This window comes from Carcharodon carcharias, chromosome 2 (genome assembly GCF_017639515.1).
Source record: "Carcharodon carcharias isolate sCarCar2 chromosome 2, sCarCar2.pri, whole genome shotgun sequence".
NCBI lineage: Eukaryota > Metazoa > Chordata > Chondrichthyes > Lamniformes > Lamnidae > Carcharodon > Carcharodon carcharias.
Window position 1 is genome coordinate 93,246,046 of NC_054468.1, and position 25,638 is coordinate 93,271,683.

Here is a 25,638-nt window from a genome sequence, read left to right on the forward strand (position 1 = left end):
GTTTGGACAGTTTTGTAACGCAGAAAATGCAGCAGCTGATTTATACCAAGAGGATTCCCTCAAACAGCAAGGTGGTAAATGACCAGGTCATCTCTATTTTTTTTAGTGATGCTGGTTGAGAGATAAACAACGGTGAACTGCTGCGCTGTTCTCTGAAATAGTGCTGTGGGATCATTAATGTCCACCTGTGAGGGCAGGTCTGAAAGACAGCAGCTTTAACACCGCTGCAATCCCTCAGCTCTACCCTGCAGCGTCAGCCTAGATTTTGCGTTTGCCCTGGAACGGGGTTCAAACCCACAAGCTTCTGACTCAGACATGAGGCCACTACCCACTTAGCCACAAGACTCTGCCGACGTGCACCAGCTCCCTCAGCAGCGGCTACTCTTGCTGGCGTAAGGAGCAACCTGATCAGCATCAGCGATGTGTTTGCAAAGCTATTAAACATACGAGAATGCGTGCGATTTTCCAAACTGTTTGCAGCCTTAAACCCGGCTGCACCTGCCATGATCGTGGGACATCAAAAGCTTTCGACATCAGTGAAGCAGGAAGATGTGAGGCATTCCAGATTGATAGTAAAGTACAGGGAAAATTGACCTTGAGAGAGGAAAAAAAACCCTCATATTGACTTTCTGCTGGCGGAGTCTGGGGAGGTCAGGCTGTGTTAATGGGGCCGAGCATGTGGAGTGTGAAACTAATTGTTCACTTTACTTCTCACCAGCGTTCAGGAAATGGATCCTCAGGTTATACAAAAAGAAGTGTTTGACGGGTTGACCCTCAAAGGATATGAGATGTCGAAAGGGCATGAGGACAGAATGCAGTGTGTAGTCTTCATGCTTCTGTTTGTGTATTTTAAATATAGGGCAGGGGGAGATCATTATACTGTGTAATGTGGACCAGCAGATTGTATGAGGGAAGGACAAGTCACAGCCCATACAAAGGTTCAACTCCAGTCACAAGGGGTTCATGAAGACAAGCCTGGAATAAAGAGCTTAGATATATAATGGCTGTATAAAAGCCATGAACAGGGAGGCCGCCTGTCATGAGGGCGAACTCATCTCATGTTCAGCTTGATCTTATGTTGTACTTCAGCTGGTTTCCTTGCCTCATTTCCAATATTATGGACCTTACTGAAACCTGAAACCCACTTCCTGATGGAAAATGTCACTGACATGAAGTATTGGGACACTCAGTTGAGTTTAAATCATAGTGAAACTCATTGAGTTGTGACGACCCTCTTGGAGTCATGGAGCCATATCATCATTACAGCAGAGAAGGAGGCCCCATCGTGCCCATGTCAGCTTCCTGTAGAGCAATCCACTCAGTCTCACTCCCCAGCTCTATCCCACTAGCCCTGCAGGTTTATTTCCCTCAAGTATCCAGCCAATTTCCTTTTCAAATCATTCGTCTTCTCTGCTTCCACCACCCTCGAGGGCAGCGAGTTCCAGGTCATTAGCACTTACTGTGTGAAAATATTTTTCCTTACGTTCCTCTCACATCTCTAACTGGAAACCTTAAATCTGTGTCCGCCCCAGTCCTTGTATCACCAGCTGTGGGAACAGCTTTTCCTTGTCCACCTTGTCTAAATCTGTCATAATCTTGTGCACCTCGATATTCCTGCAAAATAATTTACAAGACAGCCATCGACTTAATAAGAGTCTTGAAAGATGTTCCCTTCCTTTGGCTGAGTGGTCACTCTAACGGCATCGGAGCTGGACGATCACTTCGACTGAAGCTCAACCTGGGTGATTCCTGCTCTCCGGCTCTTGCTAAGTCATGACTCTATTCAAACTTCAGCGGGTTGGGTTTCCTACTGGGTCCTAGTGCTAGTTAGGGACCTTACAGATTCCCACAGCTGAATAGCCAACCCACTGAGTTCCAGGAGGCCTGGAGCTGGAGTTCCACTCTATACTTACCTCAAAACAGATGGTCAGCCTACTGGGGTGGACAGTTACCTCACTGACACCTAGGGGCATTTGAGCTGTACTGGGGATCGGGGATTGGGTGGTTAACCCCACTGGTACTGGCAGGTGGTGAAGCTGGGCACTCATCCCCTGCAGGGGGCGGGGCAGGGGGAAGGAATTCCTCCAAGGGAGCTAATGTGGTCAGTTCATTGTGCCGAATTTGGCTGCTTGATGTGTCGGAAGATCAACAAACCTGCAGCTGTGAGCCCAGCCAGCTGGGGCAATCTCAAAAGACAGACAAACCCTTTACACAGAAAGTTAGAAAGCCCAGCATGACCAAGACAGAGAGTTCTCTGAGAACACTCGGCCTCTCAAGGACGTTTTAGTGGAATGAAAGTAGGCAGTAGGTAAAAGAAACTGCAAATGCTGGAACTCGGAAATGAAAACACCAAGTGCACAGCTGTGGGATAGGTCAACATTTCTTAACATCTGTAACAGCCTCATCAGACCCAGAATAGGAGCCCTTTACTCTGTGTGAGTCTCTCAGTTCTCTACCCCAGCTGTGGCTGAGGTGGTGGCACTTTCAGCACCGTCAGAATGTTTGAGTTTCAATTCAGAGACTTGTGCACAAAATCTTAGCCCACACTCCAGTGAAGTACCGAGGGAACCCTGCACTGTCGGAGCTGCCATCTTTTGGATGAGACATCTCAGGTGGGTGTAAATGATCCCATGGCACTATTTTGAAGAAGGGCAGAGGAGTTCTTGCTGGTAACCTGGCTAATATTTATCCCTCCACCACCATCACTAAAACAGATCATTATCACATTGCTATTTATGGGAACTTGCTGTGTGCAAATTGATTGCAGTTTCCTACATTACAACTGTGGCTACACTTCAACAGTACTTCATTGGTTGTAAAGCGCTCTGGGATGTTCTGTTATTGTGAAAGGTGCTATATAAATGCAAGTTCTTTTCTATTTAACACTGAGAATAATCATCATATGGCATAAGCACATCTTTAGGATCTTGAGTAATGCCAGACTCACATTAAATGCTAATAAAAGGATTGTTTGAACTCACGTTTCCATGGTGAAGAGATTTTTTTCCCATTGATGTGCTATTAATGTACAATTTGTGGATATGTACCTTGGGACTAGAACAGTGGTTCTCAAAGTGTGGCTCATGAGGACCCTCCATGTGGTCTGCAGACTGCTCCAAAATACAAGTCACTGATGCACAATGCCACGTCCAAGGCCCTTACGAGACAACAGGCCAGAACCCTCATCCACATTATTTATGTGACAGTACACAGCAGGTTGGGTCCCATTTGTGTGGCATGAGTTGTCATAATGGAATGTCCATCCTGTAACATGTGGAAAATCGTGGACACTTCTTGCGGCCTAGGTGACCACATGTGCAGGAAGTGTCGCCAGCTGCAAAAACGGGTTTGGAAGCTCGAGAAGTGGCTGGAGTCACTGTGGCACATCCGCTAGGCTGAGAGTCACATGGATAGCATGTTTAGGGAGGTGGTCACACTGCAAGTTAAGAGAGTGCAGGCAGAAAGAGAGGATGAGTGAATGCCAGACAGTCTATAAGGACCAGGCAGGCAGTAGCGCAGGAGTCCCCCTGAGTTGATCTTGCTCATTGACTGGTTCTTTGTTCTGGATACTGGTGAGGGCAATGGTTTCTCAGAGGAGTGCAGCAAGTCCGTGGCACCACAGGTGGCTCAGCTGCACAGCAGGAAGGAAGAATAGTGAAAGAACAATAGAGTTGGGGATTCAAAAGTTAGGAGAACAGACAGGTATTACTACGGCCATAGACGTGACTCCTGGATGGTGACATCCAGGGGCAAGAATGTCACAGAGCCTCTTCGAGACATTCTTATGGGGGAGAGTGAACAGCCTGAGGTCATTGTCCACATCGGTACCAACGATGTAGGTAGAGAGTGGGATGAGGTCCTGAAAGCAGATTTTAGAGACCTTGGAAAAAGATTAAAAAGCAGGACTTCAAAGGCAGTAATCTCGGAATTACTCCCATTGCCATGTGCTAGTGAGTACAGAAATAAGAAGATAGAGGAAATGAATGCATGGCTGGAGAGATGGTGCAGGAGGGTGGGCTTTAGATTTCTGAGGCACTGGGACTGGTTCTGGGAGAGCTGGGACCTGTACAAGGTGAATGGGTTACGCCTTAGCAGGACCGGAACCAATATCCTCACAGGGAGATTTACTAGCGCTGTTGGGTAGGTTTTAAACTAGCTCGGCAGGGCGATGGGAACTCCCAGATTGGAGGGAAACAAAGCTGGTAATGGTAGGAAGAAAAGTAGTAAGTGAAATTAGAGGGCAGCGGGAATGAAGACCAGCATCAAATTGGGTGAAAATACAGAAAACTGTTATGAAGATAAAATTAAAGACACACTGTCTGCACACAGCATTCACAACAAGGGAGATGAATTGATGGCAGAAATAGAAGTAATTGTGTATAATCTAATTGCCATTACGGAGACATGGCTGCAGGGTGACCAAGGCTGGGAACTGAATGTTCAAGGGTATTCAGCATTTAAGAAGGATAGGCAAAAAGGAAAAGGAGGTGGGTAGTGCCGTTAATAAAATATGAGATCAGTACATTAGTGAGAGAGGATCTTAGATATTGAGAAAGATGTACAATCAGTTTGGGTGGAACTAAGAAAGAGCAAGCGGCAGCAAACATTGGTAGGAGTTGTTTATAGGGCACCAGACAGCAATGATAATGTAGGGCATGGTATAAATCAAGAAATTAGAGGTGCTTATAATAAGGCTAATGCAGTAATCATGAGGGACTTCAATCTACATACAGACTGGGTAAACCAAATTAGTATTAATGCTGTGGAGGACAAATTCCTCGAATGTATACAAGATAGTTTTCTAGAACAGTTTGTTGAAGGACCATTTAGGGAACAGGATATTTTAGATCTAGTATTGTGCAATGACTGTTGTAATATAGGTTCTTTAGATGTCTCAATGAAGAAACCTTGAGGCTTGTATATTTCAACACGAACCGTTATTTGTTAATCTTTAACTATTTACATATCCCAGGTTACTGTCATGCATGGTGCTGTTACCTACATGCAGGCTGGTTCCAGAGTGTTCTCTCTAGACTGTTCTCTCAGTCTATTACCATGTGACTCTATGCATCATACTATAGGTGGTACTATTCCCCAGTCCCACTTAACCCTTGCTCTGCGAACACCTGTACATTATAATGGCATACAGGCACATAAAACATCACATGACAATGATAAAGAGATAATTAAATTAATAGCTCACTGTAAAGGAGCCTTTAGGGAAGAGTGACCATAAAATGATGGAATTTTACTTTAAGTTTGAAAGTGATGTAATTCAATCCGAAACTAGGCTTGTAAATCTAAACAAAGGAAACTTTATCCCAGAGTGTTGAAGGAGATGGTTGTAGATATAGTGGATGCATTGGTGGTTATCTTCCAAAATTCTATAGATTCTGGAATAGTTCCTGCAGATTGGAAGGTAGCAAATGTAACCCCATGGTGTAAGAAAGGAAAGAGAGAGAAAACTGGGAATTATAGACCTGTTAGCCTGACATCAGTAGTAGGGGAAATGCTAGAATCTATGATAAAGGATGTGATAACTGAACACTTAGAAAATAATGGTAGCATTGGGCAGAGCCAACATGGATTTATGAAAGAGAAATCATGTTTGGCCAACCTGTTGGAGCTTTTTTGAGGATGTAACTAGCAGGATAGATAAGGGGGAACCAGTGGATGTGGTGTATTTGGATTTTTAGAAGGCTTCCTATAAGGTCACACATAGGAGGTTAGTTAATCAAATTAGAGCACTTGGGGCTAATATACTGGCATAAATTGAGAATTGGTTAACAGACAAAAAACAGAGAGTAGGAATAAGTGGGTCATTTTCAGGTTGGCAGGCTGTGACTAGTGGGGTACCACAAGGATCAGTGCTTGGGCCCCAGTTATTCACAATCTACATCAATGATTTGGATGTGGGGATTAAATGTAATATTTTTAAGTTTGCTGATGACAAAAAAACTAGGTGGAAGTGAGAGTTGTGAGGAGGATGTAAAGAGGCTTCAGGGGAACATGGTCAGACTAAATGAACAGGCAAGACATGGCAGATGGAATATAATGTGGAAAAATGTGAAGTAATTCACTTTGGTAAGAAAAATTGAAATGCAGAGTATTTTTTGCATGGTTGAGTATTGGAAAATGTTGATATTCAAAGGAACCTGGGTGGCCTTGTTCATGAGTCACTGAAAGCTAGCATACAGGTGCAGCAAGCAGTTAGGAAGGCAAATGGTATATTGGTCCTTATTGCTAAAGGATTTGAGTGTAATAATAAAGGTGTCCTGCTGCAATTATATAGATCCTTGGTGAGACGGCATAAGGAGTATTGTGTACAGATTTGGTCTCCTTACCTAAGGAAGGATATACTGGCCATAGAGGGAGTACAACAAACGTTCACCAGACTGATCCCTGGGATGGTGGGATTGATATGAGGAGACAGTGAGGAGACTGGGCATATTTTCTCTACGGCTTAGAAGAATGAGAGGTGATCCCATTGAAACATACAAAATTCTTACAGGGCTCGAAAAGGTAGATGCAGGACGGATGTTTCCCCTGGCTGGAGGGTGGGGGGTGGGGGGTCTATAACCAGGGGACACAATCTCATTTAGGACTGAGATGAGGAGGAATTTCTTCACTCAGAGGGCTGTGGAGGTTCAGTCATTGAGTATGTTCAAGACAGAGATCGATAGATTTTTAGGTATTAAAGACATCAAGGGGATGGCACAGGAAAATGGCTTTGAGGTAAAAGATCAGCCTTGATCTGAAAGGTGGAGCAGGCTCAAGGGGACGAATGCCTATTGCTTCTGTTTCCTAAGTTCCTATAGGCATGAGCAACAATAATGTAATTTGATAAGCAAAATCTATGTTACTGTTGTTACATACAGCTGCAAGGTTGGCTTTTCAATGCTTGTGGGGCTGAAATCAAAGAGGAACTGGCTGAATGTGAAGCTCGAAATGATACTGACGCTCTCCAACTGGAACCCGACATCACTTCATTGGTGTCTCAGCAAAAGCAGTCCCATCCTTCCCTTTTATTCTGATGAGCTTTTTTAGCAGAAGCAAGCAGAAGTGGTTAGAGTAGGACTGGTCGGTGGTCCATGGGGTCTTCTGCCCCATAAGTGGTCTGTGGAAAGCAAGTTTGAGAACAACTGGATTAATACCGTCAGGCGGTTGTGTGTCAGGAACAGGTACTTTTGTAAAACTAGTTAGTTCATATTGCAGTGTCAACTGGTCACAGTGGGCTGAATTTTACACTGGTCGAGCGGGCGTGCACCCAGCCCGATTGGGTGTGAAATTGCGCGAGGTGACGCCTCAACATCATCCTGTACTCGCGCTGTATTTCTGTTGGCAGGCGCACACACGGGTGTCAGATCCACGCCCACTAACAATTAAAAGGCCACTTAAGGACATTAAAAAGACAATTGACCAAGATTTCATGTTGTCCGTGTGATTTCGCGCCCATTGCACAGGCAAAATGGGCAGGCGGACAGCCAACATTTTGCAAACCCTCATCCACGAGCAGGATAAAAAAGTGTCTGCAGCATTGCCCGTGCGAGTAGTGAGGAGTTTTGGAGATAGTTTGCTGCTGGTTGCTTATTGGTACCTGGCAGCTTCATCTCTGTTCGGAGTTTCATTCTTAGCGTTTCCAGGCTGCATGTGAGGCCTCATTGCTGTCTGCCAGGCCCCTGGAGGATTCAGACCGTGTGGACCCTTCCAGGTACCAGGCAACTGTGCCTTACTCTGGGAATGGGGATTGTGCTCTCCGCTGGAGGCACCTCCTCTGAGGAGGAAGAGAGGGGCAGAAGAGAGAGGAGGCCACGTGTCCCAGTGCAGCTTCCAGGGGAGGGACCTGTGTGAGAACAGGCGCAGGTACAAGGGGCACAGGGCCAGCAGGAAATCTAAGGTAGGAGGGGCTGCAGAAGACACCACTATCCTGCTGCCAGGGTTTACAGGCGGCGGCTCCGTCTCTCGAGGAAGACTGTGACCTCCATTTGTCATATGATCAGCCCTGAGATCAGTTCTGATTATGTGGGTGGATACCCCATGCCAATGGCTCTAAAGGTCACAGTGGCCCTCAACTTCTATGCTTCTGGCTCTTTCCAGGGGTCAGTGGAGGATCTATGGAATGTCCCCATTAGCTGTCCACAGTTGTGTCAAGCTAGTGACAGAAGCCCTGTTCAGGCGGGTCATGACATTTAGTCATTTCTGTATGGGTGAGGCCAGCCAGACTGAGCGAGCCCGAGAATTTGCAGCGATTGCTGGGTTCCCCTGCATCCAGGGTGCAATCGACCACACACGTGTGGCCAGCAAGGTGCCAGCGGGTCAGCCGGATACCTTTGTCAACAGGAAGGGATTCCATTCCAATTCGCATAAGAGTCTGTGCAAGTACCTAGGCAGCTCCCATGACATGTACCAGGTGCCGAGGCTCTTCAGTGCTCCAGCTCGGCTGGATGGATGGCTGCTGGGTGGCAAGGGTTATCTATTGAAAAGGTGGCTTATAACAGGCCACAGATGATGAATCTAGTGGTGAGTCAGAAGAGGAGCATGGTGAGGAGAATGCTGAGGGCGTAGAGGCAGACTTTGGTAACCTGCAGGGAGACAGGGACACCAGGGGCACATTAATCCAATGCTCCTTCAGCTAGGCTGCCAAAGATCCACTCCCACCTCATGCCAGGGTTGCCACCTCCATCCCGGTGACCACCAAAGATCAGAGACAGAGCAGCGTCATAATAGGGGTCATGTCTCCACAAAGACGGTAATAGAGAGAACCATAGGTCTTCTGAAGATGTGCTTCCGATGCCTGGACCATCCAGGGGGAGCGCTACAATACCCCCCAGAGAGGTTGCATGCTATGCTTTCCGCAATCTGGCACTGGCAAGGGGGGACCCACTTCAGGAAGAGGATCTTGACGCAACTCTACAGGCCACAGAGGATGAGTCCAGTGTTGAGGCAGGAGAGGAGCATGGTGAGGAGAACGCTGAGGGCTTGGAGGCAGACCTCTGGATCCTTTAGGGAGGCAGGAACACCAGGAACACCGTGATCCAATGCTCCTCAGCTAGGCTGCCGAAGATCCACTCCCACCTCTTGCCAGGGCTGCCACCTCCATCCCGGGTGTCTGAAATGCCCCTGTCATGTGAACCCAAAGTCCACTCAGTGCCTGTGCATTAAAGTTCAGAGCCACTCACATCCAGCATTACACACTGGTGTACCCTGCACCAATTACACACTGGCATACCCTGCACCAATTACACACTGGCGTACCCTGCACCAATTACACACTGGCGTACCCTGCACCAAAAATAAAATGTGAAGCATACTCAGCCCATCACAACAAAAGCAAATTTAATGTTATTGGTCACATTCAAATCACATTGACATGACCATTAGTGGTGTTTATTTCCACACCAGTAAACATATAAACCACACATAACTGAACAGAAGATCACCCGTGAACAATCCATCTTGTGGTGCCTTAAACTTACACTTGTGAGTGCTACTTCTTGGTGTCCACCCCTCTCCAACTCGCTGGCTGCGGCATCGGAGACAGCCACTGCTGTCTTGTTGGCCTTGATGACCATGGCGGTCATCCTCTGACCAGTGGAGCCTGTGCTGACCCCACCTGGGAGGGAGCAGCCAGTGTCATGGCTGGCATCTCCCCAGTCATCGCAGTCTCATCAGATGCCAAAAGTCACTGGCAGAGGAGCTGCTGCCCTCATCCAGAGGGCCCTGAGAGGAGCCCGCAGAGATGACAAGCAGCTCATATGCCAATGTGAGGTCACTCTGGGTCTCCCTGCTCACCATTGATGGACGGGCACCTAGCTGGGGTACTAGATATCTCATCCATCTCCCACACGGACACTGACCACTTGATTTGCAGGTCCGAGCACAACCCCAGGAACCCCTGATTCTTTCCCTGGAGCTGCCTCTCTATGAGAGTCATCACTCAATGGAGGAGGCAGTGTGTTCGACCATGAGGGTCAACGCAGTGCTTATGCTCTACATGGACTGCTCCACAATGGAGACTATGGCATGCATACCCCCTTGGATCTCCACCAGATCCTCCCACACATCTCGCTGGACATCCAGCATCTGCCACCTAATGGACGACTCCAGAGGCTCATCATCAGACTTCGACCCAGCATTGTCCTGGTCTCCAGCAGTCCTCCGACTGCCAGTGCCCTGGGCACTCTCTGCCTCTGCCTGCACCTCGAGTGAGTGTAAACTGCCCTCATCAATGTGCACTAGAAATATAGACGATGATCTAATGCCCACTGAGGTGTGGTATCTGCGCTGGTGCCTGGTTCAGAGAGCGGGTATGATGCAGGTGACGGTGATGTCTGGTGGTCCGGTGGCATCAGGATCCTGGGTCCTGAGAATGAGTGTGTGCTGGCAAATCTAAGGGAGAACAAGGACATGTCATCACCCTGTCACTGTGCATGCCAGGCAGCCTGGTGAGATAATGGGGATCTGCATCATTGTACCCTTGTCTTCCAATGATCAATGGGGAGTCCAGGTTTGAGGCTCCCATCAAAGAAAAGACTACACTAGAATGGTTGCACAAACTCTCACCTGTGTGCACTTACCTTTGTCTGGCACCCCCACCTCTCCATGCCCATTTGCACGGGGAGCGTACCGGCTCTCCAGCTTAAGGGTGTCCTGCTCGAACCAGGTGAGCAGCAGCAGGCTGGGCAGGCCTCAACCTGTCAGCGACCTCTCCAATTGGTTATGGCTTGTCTTCTCCTGAAAGGACAGAGGACCATTGATTAGTCCACTCTGTACCTGCAGATCCATTGCAGCCTGGCCAACCCCACCTGAGGAACACTTGGCAGGGCACATCCGAGTTGCGGCCCTCGAAATGCAAGGCACTCAGTCCAAGCAGCCAGGGCTCACCCCCTTGGCCAGCTCCGGTGTTATTGACAGTTGGCGCTCAGACTCAAACACCCCTGAGCTCCACGGGGGGGGGGGGGGGGGAGGAACGGATACACTTTAACACTTCTGCACACTGACTCATGCCAACTTGGTACTCACCCTTCCTGAGCGCAGCAGTTCTTGCGGCACTGCACCCATGAGCACCGCACAGCCATGGCTGCTGACCTGGACTGCGACCTCCTCCCAGGCTCTCTACATCAGGTGTGGCGGCCTCCTTCTCCTGTCCCTTCAGGCGAGGGTGTGCCTCCTGGCAACCACCTCCTCCAGGAAGACCGTGAGGCACTCGTCCGAAAAGCGGGGGGGGGGGGGGTGGCGCCAAGTGTCCACCTGACCTCCCCTCCCACCTGGTGTCTCCAGCCGCTGCCAAGGCCCTAAGCACTGTCTCTGCAACCACAGACTGTATGCTTCTTCGCTGCCTGTGGCTTTTTTAAACCGGCCACTAGGTTGGCATTGGACCCAGCGCCTGACAAGACTCCACCCGGTCATTTCCAACCATTGGGAAGCCGGGTTTCATGCTGGGCGGGCCTTAATTGGCCAGTCAGCGTGAAATCGCAGTGTTGGGCCAATTGCAGCTGGGGGGGGCCTCTCCCAGGTCCACACCCGCCCGCTGAGCTGAAAGTTCAGCCCAGTCAGTGCCAAGAGACTGGAATCCACACGGACTGCGAGGTTTTCCTACCCGCATCCTCTGCCCTGCTTGTTGATTTAAGCAGTTCAGCACCACAGGATTTGATTTTCAGTTCCTTGAAGCAAAGTGGTTTCAAATTCAGAAACGACAACTTTCACACAAAGGGAACAGCCAGCACCTGTTGTTAGACTTGGTTATAGATTGACAGAAATGCCCAAGAGTGCACACACTGTAAACATTTATCAAGTTCATTTACATTATGTAGTGCTGCTTGTGTATTTGGAGCTACGAAATGAGAATATATTGCATTTTACAACTAAAACAAATATTGTCAGATCGTGCTCTAATGCACACACTCACACATGCACGCATGCACATGCACACATGCACACATACGCACATGTGTGCGCGTATGCACGTGCACGCACATGCAGGTGCGCACACATGCACACACACACAATGCACATGTACACACACGCACACACGTGCACACACATGCGTACAGGCACACATGCATGCACATGCAGATGTACACACACATGCGCACACACAAATATGCACGTGTGTGTGCAGTCACACTTGCACGCACATGCCGATGCACATACATGCATACACGTGATGCACATGCACACACACATGCAAAAAACACAAGCACAAATATGCACACACCCACGCACATGCATGCGCACATGCCCGCATGCACACACACAATGCACATGCACACAAACACATGCACAATCACACACATGTGCACATGCATGTGTACACACACACTTGCACATACATGCAGATGCACACACACAATGCACATGCACACACACATTTGCGCGCACACATGCACACACACCCATGCACATGCATGCACACATGCACGCACATGCGGATGCACATACATGCACACACACAACACACACACCCACACACACATATACATGCACATGCATACACAGACACACACACTAACTCCCTTTCTCTGCAAGGACTCCACATGCACAGGCACACACACACTTACTCCCTCACAGACACACATTTCACACACATTTCACACACACAGCCATGCATACATGACCGCTCACACTGCACACAAAGATGGACACACACAAATACACTTCTGATCCTGTTATTCACTGACTCTACTGTCTCTAACAATCCCTTTCTGTTTCACGTATTCCTAGCTATTTCCATTTAAATAAGGCAAAGCTGTTGAGAGCCTTAATAGAAACAGTGATAAACTCTTTTAACCAGGCTCCTCAGTTTATCAAGCTAGCTGTTAAAAAAAATCTTTGAGATTCATTAAGAAAGATACCAGTTAAAGGATAAAGGAATAAAACTACCATAAAGAGTATCTCCCTTATACACAATTCTTCAGCAATAAATTATTGCTGGGTGCCATATCAGTGAGATGTTCTGAGGGAATGTGACATGCACTGAATCATTTCAAAAATAATTGGATTTTTGCAAAACTGTAAATAGTACAAAGAACTTTTATCAGCCGGTCCTAGAAAAACACTTCTAGCAAATGGTCTGTGTAGAATTCTACACACAGATGAAGAATTCTGTAAATAATGGCAGTTCATCAAAAGCTTCATATAAGCTGAGCAAAGAAACTGGAATTGGCTGAGAGGGTGGGAGGGTGAAGGAGCGAGTGAGCAGAGCAGAGAATGGAGAACAGAAGCAGGGATCGGAGAAGAGACCAGGGAATGGAGAACCGGAGCAGGGAATAGAAACTGGGAGCAGGGAATGGAGAGACGGGAACAGGGAATAGGGAGCAGAGAATGGGGAACAGGACGTGGGGAATGGTCAGTAAGGAGGGGAAATAGGGAACAGAGACTTGAGCAAAAAAGGAACTTTAAGATTGGATGCTGGCTCTTATTATTTTTGAAAAGGATAAAAGCATTTGGGAAATAAGAACTAGCCAGAGGGCAAGTGGGAGGGATCAAATCACTGTAGGTTGGATGATCTGCAGGTTAACCTCTGTCATTTGGGGTTGATTCATGCCCATTGTCTGAAGAGAGATTACTTCTAATGCCTGTGGTAGACTAATCCGTGCAGACTGCCGGAGGGAATCGCAGAATTGTTACAGCACAGAAGGAGGCCATTTGGCCCATCATGTCTACACTGGCTCTCCAAATGAGCAACTCACCTAGTTCTATTCTCCCACCTTCTCCCTGTAACCCTTCACATTCTTCCGTTTCAGTTAACAATCTAATTCCCTTCCGAATGCTTCAATTGAACCTGCCTCCACTACGCTCTCATGCAGAGCATTCCAAACCCTAAACCTAACCCTAATTTTTTCCTCATATTGCTTTTGCTTCTTTTATCAATTACTTTAAATCTGTGCCCTCTCATTCTTGATCCTTTCACGAGTAGGAACAAGTGTCCGATCCCCTCATGATTTTGAAAACCTATATCAGATCTCCTCTAAACTTTCTTTTCTCTAAGGAAAACAGTCCTATATTTTCCAACCCATCTTTATAACTGAAGTTGCTCATCCCCAGAACCATCCTCGTGAATCTTTTCTGCACCCTCTCTAATGCCTTCACACTTCCTAAAGTGCGGTGTAAAAATTTTTTTTAAAATGAAGAGAGGAGTACATTCCAATCATAGCACATTGATCTCTATTGTATGGGCTGATTTCAGTAGATTAATGCCAATGGATTTCAGGCAGGTTGATCTCTGTACATGGATTCCTACCAATCGATGGTACAGAGACCCTTCACATTGTGGGTGAACTGAGCTCAACAGGTTGCATGTAGATTGATGTTTGCAGATCTGGTGCAGCCCAATCCTAACAGACTGGAACTAGAGGAATGGATCAGAGATTGATGGATCTGTAAAGTTTTAAAGTTGATTGATTGTTATAGATTGGGGTAAGTCAATCCATACATTTTGGAAATATTAAGGACAGACTGAGCTCCGCTAATTAAATAGGAGCAGATTGCATCCTGGGGATTGGAGATTTCTCTCACTTTATTAAGGGGTTTGGAAGAATTTCTGCAGACTGGGTTTTCGATGAATCCTTGCAGATTGGAAGCATATGGGTTCTGATAAATTAGGTGTCCATCTCTTCAGATCCAGCTCCACCTGTCCCACCCCCCTTAAACAGCTTATATTTCACTACATTTCTATTTTTCTTTAGTTTCGTTGAAGAGTCAAACGAACTCGAAACGTTAACTCTGTCTTCCTCTCCACACATACTGTCAGACCTGCTGAGTTTTTCCAGCAATTTTTGTTTTTGTTTCAGATTTTCAGCATTCGCAGTATTTTGCTTTTATCCTCAGATTAAGGGTTTGGAATGACCCTGCTATTGAAGTAGGGTGAATCCAGATAGATTGGAGGTGGAAAACAAAAACAGAATTACCCGGAAAAACTCAGCAGGTCTGGCAGCATCGGCGGAGAAGAAAAGAGTCGACGTTTCGAGTCCTCATGACCCTTCGACAGTTCTGTTGAAGGGTCATGAGGACTCGAAACGTCAACCCTTTTCTTCTCCGCCGATGCTGCCAGACCTGCTGAGTTTTTCCAGGTAATTCTATTTTTGTTTAGATTGGAGGTGGATTGGCCTCTGAACATTAGAATTAAATTGACTTTCAAAAATTGGGAGTGCAAATTAGGAAATTGAACCAGACCCAGGCTGACTGTGAGTCATGGAGTCCTGCACATTGGGTGGGTAAATTATTCATGCTGATATAAAGATGTAGGATGATTTTTTTTCACCAAAAGAAATAGGATTTGTTTTAAAAGGGTGGGAAATGATTTCATTCATCCCCCTTTAGATTTCATACAGGAAAATATATGGGGGCCTCATCTGGGAAAGGATAAGTATCTGATCTTAAACTAATTCCCAGCATAAAGTCCAGGCATATGAACTATTTTTTTAAAATTATATGCCTTTGTCTAAGATATCAGGTCATGTGTTACTACACAATCAGCTTTCCCTGAATATTAACTGATATCAACTTCTGCTCAGTAATAATGACAGAGCGGTGATGTCAAGTGTTGGCTGGAGATTACTGACTGAAGAGAAAGTGTGCAGTCATGTGTGACACCATGCATTAATGTCCTGGAGTTTGTGTTTATATTCAGGAATGTAGCAGTGTGTGTGTCTCTCCATATATGATGAAGTTGGAGAATTTGTTTTGTTCAGAGGGTTATTACATCATGGAAACACTGAGGGGCACAGAATCCATTATAACATTTTAAAGGATATGGATAAAAATGTGGATAAGTAAAGGAAATGGGGAAAAGGGCATGAGGATGGACCTATCTTTCAGTGAATTATCCAGAGACACAAACAGCCACAAAGTCTTCTTGTATACTGAACACTGATTGGAAAAAATATTTGCGGCTTTGCGCACTGACCACGCATGTGTGTGTGGATGGGTGGGTATGCACGTGTGAGTGCATGTGTATATGTGGGTGTGTGTATGTTTGTGTGTGCGTCTATATTGCCATGTTTATGTGTGTACATGCCTTTGGGTGAGTTGGTGTGTGCGTGCACGTGTGTGTGTTTGTGTGTGTGTGCGCACTTGTGTGTATGTGTGTGCGCACATGTGTGTGTGCGCACGTGTGTCTGTGCGTGTGTGTGTGCGTGCGCTTGTGTGTGTGTGCACATGTTTGTGTGTGCGTGTGCACCTGTGTGTGTGTATGTGTGTGTGTGTGTGTGTGCGCATGTGTGTGTGGGGGTGGAATTTTCCGTGCCCGCTGGCGTCTGGCGTGTTTGGTGGTGTGAGCAGACAATGTGGCGAAGGCCAAAATTAGGTTTCACAACGTCATGAAACCAGTTTGCAATCTTCCGCTCTGCCCGTCAACAGCAGGCCACGTTTCCCACTGTCGGACATCGGAGCCTCATTGTAATACATCTGCATATCATTATGAGGCCAGCTCACCGGACTCACACCCCCACGCTGGATCACCCACCCATGTCGACGGGAAAACATGCCAGTGCAGAACATGTCCTGACAAGTGTGAGGTGCAGAAGTTGGGACTTACTGTCTTGGCCTTCCTCACATCATGGACATCCAAGGAGCAGGAGATGCTGGAGCCCGATGGCAACAAGACCCTGGCAGAACACGCATGGAGTGCTGGGTGAATTCTCATGGACTTGGCTCCACTGCAAAACAGCTCACAGAAGTTGGAAAGTCACCATTGAGGGTCTGCTCACAATGGATGATCATCGAGGTGGTGGAGAGGAAGGTCCAGCTGTGTTTGGGAGAGGCAGATGTAGGATGTAGGATTGACTGGGAGAGGGAAGAGGTGTGGGGTGGTGGGGGGGGGGGAGAAGGTGAGGGGGGGCGGCGGTGTTGGGGTCGGGGGTTGTGTTGGTGGCTGAGGTTGGGAGGAGGGGAATGAAGGTGCTGGTGGGGGGTGATGTTGGGAGGGAGAGAACAAAGGTGTCATTGGGGAGATGAGGTTGGGAGGGGGGACTGATTATGGGGGAGGAGAGGGTTACAGGGGAGAATACGGCAGCTGGAGAGGGAGGTGTAAGGGGGGAGGAAAGGAGTTTGAAGTCTGAGGGAGGAGTCCAGTGAGATGAAGGAGTCCAGGGGAAGAAGGAGTCCTGGGGGAAGAAGGAGGGTGGAGAGGGAAGGAGTGCGGGTGGAGGAAGAAATAGGGGTGGAGGAAGGAGCTGGGAAGAGGGAAGAAGTAAGGCTGGAGGAAGGAGTAAGGGTGTCCGGGGAGCACACTGAGGATGGGCATGGTAGGAGGGAATGGTGAGAATGACTGAGGGCAGAATGAGGCAGTAGGAAGGGACGGTGACGGTACATCGCAGTGGTAGAAGAGATGGTGAGGGTGGTTGGTGGGGCTCAGAAGCAGACACGGACGCTGGGGGTGGGAAGGAGGAGGTCGGGGAGGTGAATGTGGAGGGGGGTGGGTTTCTTGGGAAGGAAGGGAATGTGCAAGTTCACCTGGACATCCCTGAAAAAAAGGGTTGTGACTGATAGGTGGCAGTGGGGAGGTGGAAGGTGATGCCAGGGGGTGTCTACAGTGATGGGGAAGGGTAAATGGGTGACTGGAGGAGGGGAAAGGACAGGAAAAAATGTAGCAGGATGGTGCTTGTCAAATCGATAGTGAAACGAGAGTCGTGGTGGGCAAGATCAGGTGCTGCATGGGAGTGTGACCAGTGGCTGGGTGGAGATGCAGGTCAGCTCAGATGGTCACCTGAAAGAGAACCCCAGCAGGCAGGGGTGGTCAGTGATCAGTGTGATGGAGGAAGCGTTAGAGTGCTCTCATGAGGCTCTGAAAGGCCCTGCCACACACACACACGTGTCCCTTCAGAATCCCTTGTAGGCTGGCTTTGTGCAGCTGAACTGCTAGTGTGGGGAGGGGTGAGTGGGTGCACGGGGAGGACTTGCAAAGCCTGTAAATGAAGCTGAAAGACACAATTACACATTATTCAGTGAAAGTGAATATATTTCCAAATTGTAAAGTGACAAAATGTGTTCACCCATGTGACCAACTGTGATCAGAATTTCTTAACTTTTGAATACCTTAGACTTCTAGGTGCTGCCCTGACATCCGCAGCAGGGGTGGAGACAGCCTGCGCAATGGTTGGTCCCGTTGCCTTTGATGACTTCAGCATGGGTCCTCTGGAGAGCTGAAGCTTTGGAGTCACAGCTTGCTTTGGCTGTTCTCCTGTCGGCGAACTGCTCCTCTGGAGAGCTGAAGCTTTGGAGTCACAGCTTGCTTTGGCTGTTCTCCTGTCGGCGAACTGCTCCCTCTGTGGTGACAGAGGACATGGTTGAGGCGCTCACAGGCAAAAGGGACTCGGAGGGAGAGGGCAGCCTCTGAGATTCCTGAGTGGGTGAATGATGGCCCACCATCGAAATGCCTTGTTTCCCTGGAATGCACGATTAATGAGGCAGGATTGGGACGATACAGCGCGAAAGCCCACCATTGTGGCCGGCTGTGTGTGTGTGTGTGTGGTGTGTGTGTTGTGTGTGTGTGTGTGTGTGTGTTTGGTGTGTGTGTGTGTGTGGTGTGTGTGTGTGTGTGTTTGGTGTGTGTGTATGTGTGTGTGTGTGTGTGTGTGCGGTGTGTGTGTTTGTGGTGTGTGTGTGTTTGTGGTGTGTGTGTTTGTGTTTGTGTTGTTTATGGAATGCATGCCTGTTTACATAAAAGTTCAGTAATTACCATTGGGGACATTCATGGATGAAAGCTTACAGCCGTTCCATTCCATTCCTTTGGTGATTAATTTGACAAAAGGAATGCCGCACAAGTACGTGAAGTATTCGCTCACTAATATATTTCAGGCAAAGAGGGTTGAATGTATGCTTATATTTAAATCTTGCGTATACATTTATAGAGATTAGGTGTGTCTGTGCACAGAATTGCATTAGTGTTTAGTTGATAACTTGGTGTGCGTGAAACACAGGAATACATGTTTTGTCTTCAAGTAGTTCAACACCCTGATATATTCTTTTGCCCACAGGCATCTCTGCAGACCCTGTCACAACCGAGAGAAGGCAAAGCGCCTTGGCCAGTATATCTGTCAGAAATGCCACCTCATCATTGATGAACTGCCACTAATGTACAAGAGTGATGCTTATCACGCTGATCATTTCAACTGTACCCACTGTGGGTAAGTAGGAATAACAACTCAATTACTGTGTAATGGTATCTATTGACTGTGGACCATTTAGAATACACACCAATTATTACTCTTTATACACATTGTGGATCAGGTACCAGGCAATGACCAAATCCAACAAGAGAGAATCTAACCACCTTCCTTGACATTCAGTGGCATTACCATCACTGAATCCCCCTCAATCAACATCCTGGGAGTTACCATTGACCAGAAACTGAACTGGACCAGCCATATAAATACTGTGGCTACAAAAGCAGGTCAAAGGCTGGGAATTCTACAGTGAGTAACTCACCTCCTGACTCTGCAAAACCTGTCCCCCATCTCTCCACTTGCCTGGATGAGTGCGGCTCCAAGAAGCTCGACACCATCCAGGACAAAGCAGCCTGCTTGATCCACGTTCTATCCACCATCTTCAACCTTCAGTCCCTCCGCCACCAGCCCACAGTAGCAGCAGTGTGCACCATCTACAAGATGCACTGCAGCAATTCACCAAGGCTTCTTCAGCAACACCTTCCAAACCCGCGACCTCTACCATCTAGAAGGACAAGGGCAGCAGATACAATGGAACACCACCAGCTGCAAGTTCTCCACTGTGGGTCAGATATGACCCCCCTTAATTATTAATTACATTCAGTATCCACAATGATTAAGTTGATGAAATGGCCTGTTCCCTGTTTGTGCGGGACTGCACTGACTGTTTCCATGAATCCCAATTTTAAGTACAATTACCAATAGTGTCCATTTTCTGACTCAATCTTTGGTCTGCACTACCCAAAACCTTCAATTCTAAACTCTCTTGTGTGTTTTATTGTTGAGTTAGCAGTTTTGAGTCACAAGTTGCTTAATTGGCCATGTGGTTTCCTTTTATGCCATAATTTTTGAATGGATGATATATATATTATTTTTTAAATTATATATATTTTAAGTTTGAAGCTGTTTGAGGTGTCACTGAGCCTATGTCTGACAATTTTCAGGAAGGAGCTGACAGCTGAGGCTCGAGAGCTGAAAGGGGAACTCTACTGTCTCCCCTGCCATGACAAAATGGGCATCCCAATCTGCGGAGCGTGTCGTCGACCTATTGAAGGGCGAGTGGTGAATGCTTTGGGGAAACAGTGGCATGTTGAGGTGGGTACTCAATATCACATAGTGTTAGTGAACTCCAGGAATGCACCTGAGCATAATTTAAGGGAGACAGTGGCATAGTGGCAATGTCACTGGGCTGATAATCCAGAGACCCAACTAATGCTCTGGGAACATGGGTTCAAATCCCACCATGACTGGTAGAAGTAGAATTCAGTTAATAAATCTAGACTCAAATACAAATCTAGTCTCAGTAATGGTGAGCATGACAATTATCATCAATTGATAGTGGGTCATCCCATCTGGTTCACTAATGCCCTTTAGGGAGGGAAGTCTTCTGGCCTACATGTGACTCCAGACCCTCCAGCAATGGACTCTTAACTGCTCTCTGAAATATATGGCCAGGTGAGACATTCAGTTTAAGGGCAATTAGAGATGGGCAACAAATGCTGGCTGAATAAATAATAGAAAAAAAATTGTAAAAGGAAATCACCAGAGAATAGGCCTTGTGAGTGACTCCATCACTCTCCTTGATTGCTGCCTCAGGATGAACCAGACTGTTCTATTTGTCTCTCAGATGAGTTTCCAACTGCATTTCTGCACCATTACTTATACCAACTACCACCACCTCTGTAACATGACTTGTCTCTGCTGCTGAAATGCTCATCCACACCTTTGTTATTTCTAGTCTCAACTATTGCACCACACGCCCGGCTGCCCTCCCATTTCCCACCTTCCATAAGCTTGAGCTCATCCAAATCCCTGCTGCTTGCTATTCTCAGTTGTACCAAGTCCCAATCACCCATCAGCCCTTTGCTCACTTACCTGTCCTGGCTCTCCATCCGGCAATGCCTCAATCTGAATATTCATTGCTTTGTTTTCAAATCCTTCCAGTCTTTGCCTCTCGCTATCTCTATAATCCCCACCAGGTTTACAATCCTCTGATTCTGACCTCTTAAGCATCCCTGATTTTAACTGCTCCAACATTGGTGGCTGTACCTTCAGCTGCCTAGGCCCTAGACTCTGGAATTCCCTCCCTAAACCTCTCTTAAAACCTTTCTTAAAACCTACCTTTCCAACCAAACTTTTAGTCATTCGTTCCAATATCTGATATGGGCTCGATTTAGTCTAATAACACTCCTGTGATGCCCCATTGGGCATTTTACGAAGTTGCAAGTACTATACAAATGTAAATTGTTGAAGTAGTTGTTTTCTATGTAAGCAGTGTGCACCAGTTGCAATTGCTAGATGCTTTTAGCCATTGTGTTAATCACACTGGGAGTCTTCCATGATCAATAATGAACCAACGCTCAGTAAAAGGAAAGTTTTCGAGAGGGACTCTGAAAAATATCTTGATGCCTGTTGCCTCCCTGAACTTTGCACAGTTTCAGAAGAGGCAAGTGTGTCAAGCACTAAGACACAGCATGAAGAAAGGCCTGACAAACTTAAGAAGGTCTGGAGTAAGTAAAAGCCACTCAGCCCATCATGGGATAGTCCATGCAGGATTCCTCCGTGTGAACAGCCCCCTCCCCATGCCCGTTCATTCCCTACTTGTGGACACATATGGCCACATATGACACACTCCCAATGAATGTTTGGCAAGGAAGAAGGATCAGGCCCAGGTCCAAGGAAATTCCTGGTCAATTTATTTGAGATACTGAAGAGGAGAGATAGGGATACCAAGGGCTGGATGGTCCATTCACCAGAGGGTTAGCATCAAGGTGACACTTACACAAGAAGCTGCTACTAACATGTCTCCTTTTGAAGGTCTAATTACATTTAAACGGTGAGCTTAGTAGCATTAATGCTGCTCATCAGGTTACTGCTACAGTGCAGAAGCATTTCTGCAGTCCTTAAAGTGCTGCAGCTCCTCAATTGGGAGTATTTTTCTTGATCTGGAGCTATGCTCAGTGCACCTTCCTCATGCTGTGGGGAGGAAGACCTCATCCGGACTATAGGAGGAAACTCTAAGGCCAATCGAAGTGAGTGTGAGCCAGCTCCAGGCCTCCTCCTTTCAATGAGATATTGCTAGGCCATTACTGTCCCTTTCTGCACCTCCCACATGGAAGTGTAGTAACTGGAGTGGAAGCAAGGAAAATCCGTTGAGGATTTGGGCTCCAACTCTTTGATACCTGCCATGTGGCAGGTTGGGAAAGAGCACTGGTCCTGCATGAGAAGGAAAAGGGAAATCCCATTCGGGATGGTCAGGTCACAGTAGCCATCACTGCCTGAGTGCCCCCACCTTCCCCGTTGCAATCCAAAGCATATCTCCACCAGCGAGAAGGACAAGGTCAGTAAGTATTAGGGAATTAGGGAATACCATCACCTTCACTTCACTTACCATCCTGACATGGAAATATATCGCCGTTCCTTCCCTGTCGCTGGGTCAGAATCCTGGAACTCCCTCCCTAACAGCACTGTGGGTGTACCTACACCATGTGGGCTGCAGTGGTTCAAGAAGGCAGCTCACCACCACCTTCTCAAGAGCAATTAGGGATGGGCAGTAAATGTTGGTCTAGCCAGCAACACTCACATCCTGAGAATGACTAAATATAAAATCCTGCCTCACTTAATGACTTTGTTTCTGTTCCGTCTCCTGCAGCATTTTGTTTGTGCAAAATGTGAGAAGCCATTTCTGGGACATCATCACTTTGAGCGGAAAGGACTGGCCTATTGTGAGAAACATTACAACCAGGTACTTACTGTACATATACATACTATCTTTCACTTGTTTAAAATTGTGCTGTCGGATTGTTATTGAATCTTCTACAGACTGTTACTGAAGGTGGTTCTGGTACTAACTGTATTACTGTTATTACTAGCAAGTTATATTGTGTAGTATCATGAATGTTGCATGTGTTACAGGATCATAGGCCATTCAGCCCTTCGAGCCTGTTCAGCCATTGAATGTAATTATAGCTGATCTGAAACTTAACTCCATCCACCCACCTTGGCTCCATATCCCTTTACACCCCCTGGTCTGGCAAAAATCCATCAATCTCAGGCTGGAAATTATTAAATGAACTAGTGTCGCCTGCTTTTTGGCAGAGAGTGCTTCACTCTTTGCGTAAAAAAACGTTTCATGACTTCCCTTCTGAGTGTTTTGACTCGGATTTTAAAGTTAAGTACCTAGTCCTTGACTATACCCCTGTCAGCAGAAACCGTTTCTCTCCATTTATCCTATCAAATTATTTCAAAACTCTAAAAACTTCAACTCAATCACACCCTTCATCTTTTCATCTTTTATATTCCAGAGAATACAGGACTGTTTTATGTAATCTCTCCACATAACCTAATCTTTGGAGTCCTGGTAACGTTCTGGTCAATCTGCACCGCACTCCTTCCAAGACCAATATATCCATTGCATGGTGCGGTGCCCAGAACTGTCTACATCACGCCAGATGTGGTCTAACCAGAGCTTTATATAATTGATGGAAAATACCCTCTCCTTTAAATTCTAGCTGTCTCTATAAAGGCTAACATCCATTAGCCTTTCTGATTATTTTCGTATCTGATTACTACAATTTAGTGATGATAATATCACTTTGTAATATTTTCAACCTTGTATTACCGACAGGGCATTCATTGATGCACAGCATTGCCACGTTAGCTATGTTGCCAGCTGTTAGTATGAGTGTAATATTGATTTGTGGTCCTGTTAATGTCATTGATCTGGTATCCTTGTTGACTGTAGCTAGATATCTCTGAATGTCATGTGCTATGCAGCTACTCAATCTGATGCATACTATTGACTGATATCATCCATATTTGCTGATTGTTACTATGTGGATTATTAAACGCTACTGATACTATTATTGGGTTACTGCCTAGGGTTGACTCCTGTTGACTATTACTGATACTGTTGTTGACTGTTATTGAGTTTTACTGATTGTTTCTGACTGTATTGAATTTTATTGATTGATAACAGCTGTTATTGACCATTACCATTGGTGATTGATGATGCCTGTTCTTGGCCTTGTTGATATTATTCTTGCCTCTCAGCCAGAAGGTTGTGGGTTCGAGCCCCACTCCAGGGCTTGAGCACATAGTCCATTAGTGCAGAACCATGGGAGTGCAGCTCTGTTGAAGAATTGAACTTGTCCATTATCAATTACTTCAGTTAGCCTGATTTCCTTACTTAGACTGCTCCTTCTCTGTTGGGCGCACTCAAACATCTTATCCCAGATCTTTGATTCAGGTCCTCCAAACATTCACCTGTGATCAAGAAGGTTTAGATCCTGTTTGTTGATGTCATTTTCCTGCTTCTACCTTAGACCCCAGTCACCTTCCCAGGTTCAATTTTAATCTCCCATTAAAGCATCAATCAGTAGTAGTTTGGTTCAATGGATCATTCATATTTTTGTTTATTTTGCTAAATATTTCTTGGATTTTATTATAAAATCATGCATATTGTCCACTCAGTAGCCAGTTCTTTTATTTCTTCACATCACCAGCTCCTCCACTTCAGATGGTGATATATTTGGCTTCAATGGGTTGAGTGGCCTCCCTGCTCTGCAAGGCCTCAATGACTCTATTCTGCCTGGGCCCATTTTATCTGTTATATGTCATACAGATTCCAGAGGGAAGTCTTGTTGCAAGACAAAGGATGTTAATTACCTTTAAAACAACAGTTTCCCCACTCCTCCCCAGCCTGTCTCAACACCAGGATTCAGGTCTGATTGGACTGATATTGTTTGGATTTGAAGTGCAACATTACTACATGTCCTCTGCCATGGGGGACTCTGTCTGCAGGCAGCCATCTCACATTCAGTTCAATAAAGTCATTCCCCTAAGAAACATTACAGCCTTTGAGCTCCTAACAGATATTGTTGGACAGCCAGGACTTGTTAATGTTCAATAATCCAAGCTCTCCTCTCTAAATATCTGTTTTTCTCCCCCTGTTTACAATCTTGAGAATGGCCCCTGCATCCTGGCATCTGAACAGTTCAGAATTTGTCACTAAGTAAGCTGTTTCCTATTAGTATTGTTATTTTATTCCCAGAACTACCCTCTCTGAAATATTATATTCCAAAAGTCTCTAACATTATCCTTAACTGAAAGCTGTCCTCCCTTATCAAAATCAGCTTTCCGTTCCAGTCTTACTTTATACACAGTGTTATTCAGGAACCACCTAGATCATGCTGCTTATTGTAATTGTGTTTAATTAACTCCTGTCCTTAAATGGAAAACCTGCTAGTTAAGTGTTCCCTCTCATTGAGTGCTTGAGTAGCAGCCTGTATCCAATCGATTCTGTTTTAGGAAACAAGCGTTTGCCAGGCTTGGTGATTTTATAGCAGTGGCAGGACTTATTCCCAGTTACTCTCAGGGGTAACTCTCTCCCCTTGAGTGATCTGTCTCAGAGGGACACTGAATGAGTTAAAGCTGAACCTTATGAGGGTAAACCTGACTCCACCTTGTAGCC

The 25,638-nt window shown here is 46.4% G+C and overlaps 1 protein-coding gene across 1 annotated transcript in view; it reads left to right on the forward strand.

The window, feature by feature from the left end:
* LOC121287867 (LIM and senescent cell antigen-like-containing domain protein 2) overlaps positions 1–25,638 on the forward strand; it is a 126,639-nt gene that overhangs the window by 78,786 nt on the left and 22,215 nt on the right. The window contains exons 4-6 of the mRNA XM_041205858.1: positions 18,978–19,127; positions 20,111–20,261; positions 22,819–22,911. Coding sequence (XP_041061792.1) covers positions 18,978–19,127; positions 20,111–20,261; positions 22,819–22,911 — 394 coding nt within the window. The remainder of the gene's footprint in view (positions 1–18,977; positions 19,128–20,110; positions 20,262–22,818; positions 22,912–25,638) is intronic.